Source organism: Genypterus blacodes, unplaced genomic scaffold (genome assembly GCF_046128005.1).
Source record: "Genypterus blacodes isolate CSIRO-AG114 ecotype Tasmania unplaced genomic scaffold, CSIRO-AGI_Gbla_v1 ptg000090l_1, whole genome shotgun sequence".
NCBI lineage: Eukaryota > Metazoa > Chordata > Actinopteri > Ophidiiformes > Ophidiidae > Genypterus > Genypterus blacodes.
This window is the reverse complement of record NW_027466895.1, coordinates 1,465,111-1,476,580: the sequence shown is the minus strand read 5'-3', so window position 1 is coordinate 1,476,580 and position 11,470 is coordinate 1,465,111. Positions and strand designations below refer to the sequence as shown.

Sequence of the window (11,470 nt, the reverse complement as noted above, 5' to 3'; positions counted from 1 at the left end):
AATAACACAGAAACACAGTACATCTGTCAGCAAATTATAATACATGAAAAATACTTACACAACCACGAAAGAGTAAAAAAGAATGTGTAAGCAAATGTTTAGATTGATGAGATAAAATGGCAACGTTTCTTCGGACTCTTTGAGTAATGAGTATGAAACAGTCGGGCTCTGGAAATCTCGGTTGCTCAACATGAGATAAGATGTATTCCATAATGTGAATTGTCCAAATATAAGATAAATTTTAGTGTCAGGTCATTCCAAAGCTGGACTCTGTAATTGCATTTTACAGGATAATAATATGGCCCCATTCCAGAAACCCAACAAAAGCTTTTTCTGAAGGGCCACAAATGATTTACGCTATGGTATAAATTACAAAACATACTCGCTGCGTCATGTGGAAATGCAATTTACTTTTCTGGCTTCACGGTGGCAAATTCCAGGAGGTCATTTTGCCAGTGGGTCACTTCCACACTGCTGACCGAGCGCTTTGCTGTCTGATCCCAACTTTTTCTCCCCAGTGACCAATCAAAGAGCAGCTCGGAGTCTTGCCGTCTCCTCTCTGCAGTAAAGGGAAATGTGAAAGATCTCCACGCCTTTGTCCTTTTACAGTCATAAAAACTGATGGCGAGCAGAGCAGATATCGGGTCGTGTTTAGACTTTTTGAAGCTTATAGTTTTACAGATTTTCCCACTGGCTTTCAGCCCAAAGTGCCTCGGCCTCCCTCTGCACTAAAACAAACAGCCGGTTCACATAGTAAAAATAACCTGCATATCATCCAGTTGTATCCTCAAACGATCCATGAAGCTAATGAACGATTGATGTCACATTAACCTGCATTTAATCAGCCGCGTCACTGTTAAGTCACATCTTTCAAATAGAACCTGACCTCTTTCATTACCAAATTGGAATTCTTTCTCTTTCTCTGTTTGTAATAATTTACATCAAAAGCTGTGAGTCATACTTGAGGTAGATCATTCTGTTTCCCCCCCATAATTCAACGCTGCAGATAGAAGTAGGTAGGAATAATGGAAGCAGATTGTAACTTTAGTCCTTTGTCGCCCTCTGCTGCCTAAAACATTTCCCTCCACATGACACATAATTCCAGTCGGAGAGCTGTATAGCCGGTTTTGCAGTCCAGCACCATGTTAGAAATGTGACGTGGCACATCTGTACACCCTCTCCTGAGGCTGCCAGAACAAAGACCTCTCGTCTGTTTGATACTGGCTCCAAGTGAGAGGAATTCCCGCTTGGTTCCAGCTCGGGGTCAAGCGGCAGTCTGTTCTCGCAGCCTCAGGTGCCAACTGGAAGCACGTCCTCGCATCCGTGTGATGGTGAACCAGCGGCAGCGGAGCAAATCTGTCGGCGTGAAGAGCCTTGGATGCGTTTGTGTCGTTTCTCTGGTGGAGGAGTGATGGTGTCGCTGAGATGGATGTCAGCAGCTCGTAATTTCCCATACCTGTGCGTGTGTGTTTGTGTGAGATGAAAGGAATGAAGCACAAAAGCATGTAGGCAGCTGTATGCCTCTTTAACAAAAAACACAATCAGGATTTTACGATCTTACCTGTTTCTGGGGGTATAAAGTAGCTGGGTTGCAGCTTCCTGGTCATGGTGTTGAGGGCCTGGTAGGCATCTGAGGCGTCACCGTAGCCTCCTGGCACTCCCGTGTCCCTCCAGTTCACCTAAACATGGCGGTAAGCAACATTCTCGTTGCTTTTAAACTGTAAATACGCCTTGCGGAGTTCAAATTGACGCTGTACCTGCTGCGGCCTGAAGCTGCCCGTCACTGTTTGAGGTACCGGAACACAATCCCTTTCCTTTTGAAGAGCAGCAGCTGTTTAAAAAAAGTAATTGTTATTTATGTTGCTTAAATGAAGTTGTTTTTGCACTAAACTGGCTGGGATTTGTACTGTTGATGGATGCCATCGTCCCACACTGCATTGCAAATGGAAATTGGGACGCTATCCACAGGTGGAAAACATTGGAGCGCAGCTTTTCTGAAGTGTTTACTGAAGTATGAGCAGTGTGTTAGACAGATCCAGGAACATGTCGGAAAAGTATAAAACATCTTTGGAAAAACACTTTACTTTCTCTCGAAACTGGCAGGAGTTTAATTTGATTGAAGTCTGCTGGCACACATCTGGTATTTCCTGTTAGTACAAAACCATGCGTGTTTGTTTATTGCATACCGACTCATCGTTGCCTTATTCACCCTCACACACAAACGCAAGTAATTACACACGCAAACACACACAAACAGAGACACGCGACCTTACTGTGTGTGCTGCTCCTCTGCTTGGCTTCCCTCCTCCACTTGGCCCTTCTGTTGGAGAACCACACCTAGGAGAGAGAAACACAGCTGTCAGGAGCAGGAAAATCAAAGGTGGTGGTCGAGCACCAACGCCTCGATGATGACGTTTGTTGACGCTGAGTTTACCTTGATGGTTTCCTCAGGGAGTTTGATCTGAGTGGAGAGTTTCTCTCTTGTGTACATGTCTGCATACTGGCTGTGAGAAAACTCTGCTTCAGGAGGAGACAGAGGTGACACATCTGAACACTTAGTGGGAGTGGAGTAAAGTCGTGTTTTTGCTCTTTTGTCACCTTGCTCCAGTGTTCTGCTCTGCTCTGGAGTGAAGGTTGTGCGGTTGCGGTGCTGGGCGCTCTCAGGTTTCTGCTGGTGAATGTTCGCTCCCGCCAACATCTTTCCCTTGCTCACTTCCGCTTGGATCACGGGATAAAAGCCTGGACTCAAATGTTTGGAAAAGCTTTACAAATTGTTGTTCCAATGTCTAAATAACAGTAACATTATACACACACTCACTGGCCACTTTATTAGATACACACACCAGTTGCTGTAAATCCTAATGCTTGTTTTTGTCCAAACCAATTACATACATGATACACCTCTCAGTCCAATCCAGTCTTATTTTATCAGGTATATTGGATTATATTGGATTGAACACTTTAACATAATAAAGTGGCCACTGAGTGTGTAATCTCAGCATACTGTGACCTCAAATCTGGTTCAATGGGTTAAATTCTTGTGGGTGTTAATGGGTTTAGTGTTTTAAAAGGTCCAAAGTTGTAATGAGATCAGGCCAGAATGTTATGGTTAGAGCAGTAAACCCAAACATTTTAGGCTGATATGTCTTTATTTTGATATTAAGCAAAGTCCTGTCCAAATAATCTTTTCTGTGTGTGTGTTTAGATTAGGAGGTCTCTGCTGTTTTGATTGGGGTTTTTTATTCTATGAAGTGTGTTTTCAGGGACTTACTCTGCTCTGTCCTGATGGTCTCCATGCAGTCCGGCCCCTGGTCCGAGTGGATCTTTCTTAAAATCCGATTTATAGAAGACACCTTAAAGACAACAAAGTGTGTTTTCTCACGTGTCTAAACTGTCGTCAAAGTTGCGTAATCCTGACAGGACTCACGCTGGGGATCCTGGAGGGTTTGATCCGCTCGGCCGCGAGTCGTTTGCGGATCTCCCAAGCAAAAGTGGTCGGGTTCTCCCTCTTGCACCGGATGATGGAGGCGATGACCCCGGGGGTGAGGAGGCGAGGGCGGCTCCCTCCGATGGCCTTCGGCTCCAGCAGCCCGGTGCGTCGGTACCTGCTCAGGATCTTACTGACGCAGCCGCTGGACACCTGGAACGCACAATGACACTCAGATCAACGCCATGTCCAGCAAATCCAGGTTATCATAGTGATCGATTATTACCAAATGTAACTGACGGAGATCAACTCTGCTGCGTGTTTAGCAAAGCTTGTTTAGTTTGTTTGATACCCGCAGGATCCTGGAGATGTGGCTCGGTCTGACTCCCTCCGAGGCCAGTTCGACCATCGTCCTCCTCTTGGACACTGACAGAGGTCTGCCGTTATGAAACATCCCGCCCAGCTGGTTCACACTGCCACAACCTGATCACAACACAGCCGATAATGGGGTTCGAGGCGATAATCGAACCAGAGACAGTGCAGTAAAATACTTCACATCCGCTCTTCTAAGTGAAAAAATATCTTGTGTTAAATTAATTTTTGATAATTCTGTCGGTTTTTAAGATTCACCTTTCCGCACTGATTTAATAATAATCATAATAATAATAATCATAATAGTAATCATAACATCATCATAATCATAATAACAATGAACCTTTGTCATCCAGATCCACGTTTGTCCCGCACATCTCCACTTTGATGAAACAAACCGAGATAATTACAAATAAAATGCTCCCAGGTGAAAGATATGAGTGGGATAAATATATTTAAAAACTCCTCCTGGTTCCCTGTGAGTGTGGTTCACTCCGTGTGTCTCTGAAGAATCCCGCCCTTCAGGACACATTTATAGGCCTGCAGGCTTCAATATGACGTAGTGGCCCTGATGCCTAGTGAGTCAATACTGCTTGCAGGTGAATTCAGTAGATTAAGAATAAGAGTTCAGTTTGGTTCCGTCTGCTGCCACCACGATGGCAATGCAGCTCCATGTACCACTGCTATACGGACAGGTGCAGTGATCCAACCTCACACACAAACCAACACACACAGGTTTAAAAATGTGTTATTTTAACTTACACTGTTACATGTTACTTGGTGTGTTTCGCACGTAACCTTAACCTCAGTAACGTACGATTTGATTTTATAGCATTTTATCATTACAATGAAAACAAGTGCACAAGTGATAAAACAATAGAACATTTAATTCAAATGAAATTGTATAAAAGTAAGATCAAAGGGAGTTGATTCTGTTTGGTAACTCGTCTCAAATATGACATCATCGCGACCCAGTATCAGGGTTTGTCCGGGCTTTGTTTGGCTCCTCAGCCTGACGCTCTCCTGGACTCTCTCCTTGATTTCTGTGCTTTATAAGATGAGATCATTTGTAAGGACACACACCTGATTGTTTCCTCTAAAAAACGTGTTTCAAACATATCTGTTTTATGTTCCACTTCGTAAAGCAGCCCAGAGTGTGGCTACAGTATAACGCTCAGGTTTGGGCATTCAGACTGCTTTCCCTTTGCGCAGCTGCTGCCTCTAACTTAATACACAGAAAACCCCAGTTTAATGAAGCATATGAAGGTTTTTGACTTTGTTTTCTTCGGAACACCATCGTATATTTTTCGTCTTATATAATGAAATGATCCACATTAGTGTGTCTCTCACTCTTTAGGGCACTGCTGGTCACGTGACTTGAGCATCCTTTCCTCAGCATGAGTGGCTCAGATTAAAAGGATGTCTGGTCCCCTTCCATAAAACAAACATTTGGAAATCTGCTCCAATGACGACTGCCATATGGTAAAGTGCTTTTGATAAATCATAAATCCATCACGCAGTCTCTCTTTATTACATTTTCTTTCAAAGCATGAACAAATAGACTCGGATATGGGCGCAAGGCAAGGACCAATTGGGGGACCTGGTTTATCCTGAGGAGGGAGGCTAGAATAACCCTCACAGATGTTCCTTGGGCAGCAAGCAGATAAAAATGCGTTGTAAACATTTCAAAGGGAAATATTTGACGAGCAAATATTAGCCTATGTGAAACCCCACACACAAGGCTCGTCTTTGGGCCTGTTTAATGACTAATTGAATATCATTAGTTGGGTCCACACAGATCGAAGTGCCACCGAAATAAAGGCTCGGATTTTAAAATGCCATATGGCCCAAATTATACATTAACCACAAGCTAGAGGACAGTAACACTGTGTGTGTACAATCAGCCAGGTCACATAGAGGACAGCCATTTCTGGACACCTTCGTCTCCTTGCCAACCGAGACAAAGGACAGATAAAATGAGCCCTTTTTATTTATTACTGGGAAGATGATGTAGCCATTTATTTATAGTGCTTTATTGCACATAGTGTGTAAGCGAGCTGAGGTTAATGAAAGCAGCTGGGGATGATGTTCAGACTGCAGCACATGTCCGCGGTGCGTAAATTTTAATCTGAGGTCGCCAAAAGATGAGCGGAAGTTTAAGCGTTTTAACAGCGCGACACGGTCTGTACACGTTTTTCTCACACCTGCGGGGGGTTGTTTTGTGTATGAAACAAGCATTTCGGTGCTTATTTGCGTCTCGAAACGTTGAGAAATTGGCGTAATTCATCCGCGTAAAGAGGCTTCCACGGCGCTCTCCAAAGCGCACCGAGGTGCCGTGTGCGCAACGCAGCTGCCGCACTGACTCTGACTCTGACTGCTCTGCCTGTGACGAGACTGCGCACAATCTGTCGTGTAGTATGACATTTTGAATCTGAATGTGATTCTATATGTTCATACTGTGAAAATATATGATTGTCTTGATTGGCCATAGATTTGTTTCCCCTCAGTGTGCTTTTCCATTAGCGTGGTGATGTGCGCCGCGTTCAGCGGGAGGCTGCGCCGCAAAAAAACCAAATCCATCTTAAAATGTTATTTATTTATGCATTTATTGTTAATGTTAACGTTCCGTGGTAAGTATAGGGACACTTCTCTGGTAATTGGATACGTTTGGGTAAGTTTGTTTTTCATAAAAATGCATCACTTGCACCTCAAAATGATTATTATAGCCAGTTTGATGTGCCTGAGAGAGGAAACATGCTGTTTTGTCACGCAGCACTGTTTATCACATTTTACTGAGAGCAAAGGGATCAAATGACACCCACATTTTTCTCCTACCCATCTCAAGTGTATTGTAAATGTGCCATATACGTCACAATGTGTGTGGTTTATCTCGTTATGGACGCTCCCTGTGAGTTTTATTTTCTATTTTTATTTTTATAACAGCTTTGTTATCTTCAGTGGCAGTAAAACAGCTGATGAAATATATAGAGTGATTGAGATCTGTTCCCCATCAACACATTTTTTGTAATATTAGGTTGCTTTCTTAACCTGCTAACATTAGAGGGCCCCTGTTAGAGTGGAATATTCTGGAATTATAACTATATAAATACAATAGTTATGCTATAGCTGCAGGTGCTTACAGTGGGGTATGACTGAAGCTCAAGTCATTTATTGACAGCGTTGACCCAGGGGTGCCATCACCTGTTTGAAAGTAGAATTACCACATTTAGACAAAACACAAAGCAGTTTATACAGCAAACCGTATGCACGTACATATTGTGTTTAGTGTATGTATATTGTGTAGATAGTGTAATATTTATGTGTTATGAGTACAATGTTAATGCACTATAAATCTATAGATAGATAGGCCAAACACTAATAAATGCACTCGGTTATATCAGGTATGTAAACATCGGGAAGGAAGGGAGGGTGAAAGGTTTTCATTTCAATATTAAAACTTGAAATACATATATTCAAATTCAAAACTTGTCATACAGGCCCGTGTTTCTTAGGCTCTATTATATCTGATACACATTCTCCCATTTTATTTAAGCAATACTTTATCCTCAGTAAATGGAAGAAGTGGAAACTATTACAGATGAATTTATCATTATTTATTATTCTCAGCGAAGTGAACACCAACTAATACTAACACTACAACGTTTTAACCAATATGTCTCAAATCATCTGGGTTGCTTTACCATGAAAAAAATATCTCTAAACTCAGATCTGTGCATAAATGATTCATACTGAAGTAGAGCAGCCGTGCGTAAAGAGTCACTATTTTGCTGGTGTTTCTCGCAAAGTTGGATGATCATATTTCGTACGGCGCCTGAACGCAGCAGCGCCGGGTTCAACGCTATGCTGACGTGTCGCACGTTGTGCTCCGGAAGATCTTGTTTCAATTTGCCGACGCGGTCGTGGCTCCGCTCCGTTCACTCCCATTCACTTCGCTCTCTGGACCCGGAAAGTAACGGTTTTGACGTGTGCATGCATGGCAAAGTGTGTTTCCGGTCTAACGTGTGTGTTGATCAGCGCTCAGCCTTTTCCCCTTGGCTTTCAGTAGAACAGTCACCTCGGACTCCCGGCTTCCTCACCTGGTCACCCCTTTAACGGCGTTATCTATTTAACCGGTGGACATGGCTTCTGTTTCAGCCCCAGCCCAGGCAGCCGCGCTTTCGGCTGCTCAGCTGCAGAGAGGAATTGTTAAGATGGTAAGAGCCCCGAACACGGAATAGAAGTGTAACACTGCTTGAGTCTTGATTGGCTACAGCTGGTAAGCTGAGTGAGCGTGGAGCTAATAGACACTAACGCAAACTTACTGTGCACTGTCAGGCAACTTGTGTTGAACTCTTTGCACGACATTTCTGCTCGTATCTGTTGAATGTCGGTGCTTGTAAAATGACACGAGAAAAGTCTCCAGCGGCTCACTTGGCTGCCTTAACGCGCCAGCTAACATTAGCCGGGTTGCTACTGAAGTGGCTAACTCGCTAACCAGCTGAAGCCCACTGACGTTAGCAGACGCTAGCCGAACCTAGCTCGAGCTAACAACAGTAGTAGAACTTAAACTTAGCCTAAATGCTAACCCATGGAGTCAGCTGTGACGCGTTCAATGTACCCTCTCACGCTCATTCCTGCTCGGTTATTGTAATAGACACTTATTTTCCCAGAGACATAAATGCTAATGGTTTAGCTTAAAGTTTATGTCAGTTCAGGTTGGTGTAACTAGCCAGCAGATGTTACATTATGAATGAAGTTTTTTGCCTGCTTTGCTGTTAAATATGAAGCAAAAATGTGCGCAGAAGTGACCACCTGTGCGTTATTGGCTGTTAACTCACTATCCAGCTAATATCGCAAGTTTCCTCAAATATCCCACACTCCATTCCTAAGCGTCCCACATAAGTGCCATCGTGCCCTATTCCATCTAGGAAGCAAAGCGGTGAGTGGGAAATGTATGGAAATTCCAGTGAGAATAACAGCTGTACTTTGCGCAAGTGTCTGGGAAGTGCCGGTCAAAAGCGAGTTGGACAAACTGACACGTAGACCTTTCTTGCCCCCTGTAATCTCCCCATTCATGTTTACAGTCTCGGTACGTCATGAAACACCACGTGTCTTAAGTACCAGCTTTCTTTTTCAACGAGACAGGATTCTATTCTAATAAAGTCGGTCATGTATCAGTTTATGCACCACACCAGTACAGGTCGGTAGTTTGAAGCTTGGAGTCAGCACACTTAGTTTCTGCACGAGATAGAACTCCTATTTGGCTGTCTTGCTCAAGAGCCTTTGGCTGAGACCTTCTGTCTCCCCATGACAGTTCATACAATTGTACTCGGGTTAAGTTTGGCATCGATGTTGATCCATTAATCTGAAAGTTTAAAGACGCATTCTTAATTGTCACAGAGTTAAATGTGAATGGATTAATGTGTTCAGTATTCAAGTGCATGGCCCTCAGTCATTTACTTTCACAACATCACATCGAGTGTATTTATGTTTGAACTTGTTTTTGGCCGCCCTCCCCTGGGAAGGAAGCATCTAAGCATGGGCAGCCTGTCCTCCTGTGGGTTTACTGCCCAAAGGAATAGAGGAGGGGAGGGAAGGAGATTGTTATAGCGTTGCCTAGTGGACCATATACAATCTTTGGATCTGGAACACCCTTGTCTGTATTTATTATGTATACAGTATACATAATTGAGTAATACAGTAAAATCTTAATTACTGTCCCTTATCTAACGCAATCGACCCTGGGCCTGGAGAGGTGCTGGGAGAGTTAAGTGAGGCCGTGTAGAACATTCCTCATGGAACTCTGCTCTTTGTAAACACATAAGGGGGCAGCAATGCCTGCTCGCCTTGCTTTGCCGTAGTTGGCCGCTGTAAAACACTTTTAACACCCCTCTTGCTTAGCTTCTGCTCAGAGAGGGAGAGAGAAGGATCCAGTTAGTGTTTCGAATGTTTGTAATTTGATGAAAGATGTTATCTTGCCAGCATCTTAGATCAACAGCCCACGGTGATGCTCCCAGCAGACACACTGGAGCGTCCACAGATAAAAGATGTTTGCTCAGATTTGTGTAAATGCCACGGTTGTCAAACCCAAGAGTGGGTTATCTTTTTCCCCCTTTTTTTTGTATTTAGCGATGTTATCACAAGGTGTGATCTCACCTTGCTTTCCAACGATACCGTAGACTGTCACCATGGCAACATGCGGTGTTCAGTGGGTTCCCAGCTCCATAGTAGTTTCAACGTGATCTGTAACATCTTTTAGGTAGATTTTGGTAGCCGTCATGTCATTCTGTCTATGGATCCTTGCATGCACCAACACTACATCAACACAGGTGTGAAATCAATCTGTCAATGTGCCACCCTGTTTGTCTTACACTCATTTCAGAATCCTGCCTAACCACCTTGCTTATCAGTTGGATCATTGCAATAATACAAATGCTCAGATAGTTAACTGTTTATGTCAGAGTGCATGTGTAATGTGAGTGAATGCTTTACCCTGTTAGTTACTGTTTTTTCAGACTTGATATTTGCAGAATGATTTTGTTATAGAATAATTTCTGACAAGTAAAGGATCCATATATGCTTAAAGATATTATCCACCAAAGGCAACAATGACTGTACTGTTGGGTTTATCCTCAATAACAGCCGGCCCTGTGTCATTACTCCAGGTCTTGTCAGGCTGTGCCATCATTGTTCGGGGTCAGCCCCGAGGTGGACCGCCCCCGGAGCGCCAAATCAACCTCAGTAATATCCGGGCAGGGGCCATGGCCCGCAGAGCTGCTCAGGGCCAGACCGAAACAAAGGACACCCCCGATGAGGTGAGTGGCTCTGCATGCTCCTGGATGCTTCTGTTTGCATCTGTGTCTAAGGCACAAGTCCACAAATGTAGTAATGTGTCTTATTTGGAGACTAATCTGAATGTGTACATTTGGGTTGATTCTATGGGAAGTAGTATTTGATTTACATTGCAGGGGTCATTTCTGGTGAATAGTTGCTTTGGGATTACCGTGTAAATTTGCTTCCAAAATGTGATGCTGTACAGTGATGTAACACGCACTATTCCCAAGCCAAGTTTGATACCTCTGTCACTGCAACGGTGTACTTGTATGTAGTATTCCATACCTGCCAGGTGTCTTAGGATGCCATTATGTAAAACATTTAATACAGCTCAGAGATTTAGCTGTCTGCTGTCACAGTGAAAAACAGGCCATCATCGAGCGACTTAGTTTAGCTTTTGGGAGACAGATTTGTTGGGGTATATTTCTTTACGGGCCAATTACTGATATCAAGAAATAAAAGTGACAGTTATGTTGCAGCATCAGGGAGATTGAACCCTTTCAAGAGCTCTGTTTATAGCATGCACCTCACTTTTGGAAAGGGGTAATCAATTTTCATAGCGCCGACATTTGAAAACTGGAACACCTTAATAAATAAATAAATTTGTCACATATCTTATCTCGTTAAATAAGTCTGTCGTCAAATTTGATTTCTGATACTAATTCAGGTCATAAGTACACAGTAACATTCTTGTCCTTGCTTGCAGCCATGGGCCTTTCAAGCCAGAGAGTTTCTGAGGAAGAAGCTAATTGGCAAAGAGGTTTGCTTCACTGTGGAAATCAAGACGGCTCTGGGCAGAGAATACGGCATGGTCTACCTGGGCAGAGGTGAGGGTCG

The 11,470-nt window shown here is 43.4% G+C and overlaps 2 protein-coding genes across 2 annotated transcripts in view; one reads left to right on the top strand and one right to left on the bottom strand.

The window, feature by feature from the left end:
• Positions 1-1,264: 1,264 nt before the first annotated feature.
• pax4 (paired box 4) lies at positions 1,265-4,176 on the bottom strand. Its single transcript, XM_076158890.1, has 9 exons — positions 4,143-4,176; positions 3,780-3,910; positions 3,428-3,640; positions 3,272-3,353; positions 2,599-2,739; positions 2,435-2,517; positions 2,269-2,337; positions 1,562-1,679; positions 1,265-1,356 (listed from the first exon to the last, which is right to left on the bottom strand). The coding sequence occupies exons 1-9, from the start codon at positions 4,174-4,176 to the stop codon at positions 1,265-1,267; spliced, it is 963 nt and encodes a 320-aa protein (XP_076015005.1).
• Positions 4,177-7,765: 3,589 nt separating this feature from the next.
• Positions 7,766-11,470, top strand: part of snd1 (staphylococcal nuclease and tudor domain containing 1) — a 140,619-nt gene continuing 136,914 nt past the window's right edge. Inside the window, exons 1-3 of the mRNA XM_076159021.1 lie at positions 7,766-8,013; positions 10,465-10,614; positions 11,340-11,460. Of these exons, the coding sequence (XP_076015136.1) occupies positions 7,939-8,013; positions 10,465-10,614; positions 11,340-11,460 (346 nt within the window). The 5' untranslated portion in view covers positions 7,766-7,938. The remainder of the gene's footprint in view (positions 8,014-10,464; positions 10,615-11,339; positions 11,461-11,470) is intronic.

Bases quoted from the DNA above. Each gene is read 5' to 3' on its own strand.
- pax4 (XM_076158890.1), bottom strand. From the start codon at position 4,176: ATGTGCGGGACAAACGTGGATCTGGATGACAAAG. The intron at 3,911-4,142 runs GTTCATTGTTAT...TGTTGTGATCAG, and splicing joins CGTGGATCTGGATGACAAAG to GTTGTGGCAGTGTGAACCAG. The intron at 1,357-1,561 runs GTAAGATCGTAA...TCACGCCGACAG, and splicing joins CTTTATACCCCCAGAAACAG to ATTTGCTCCGCTGCCGCTGG.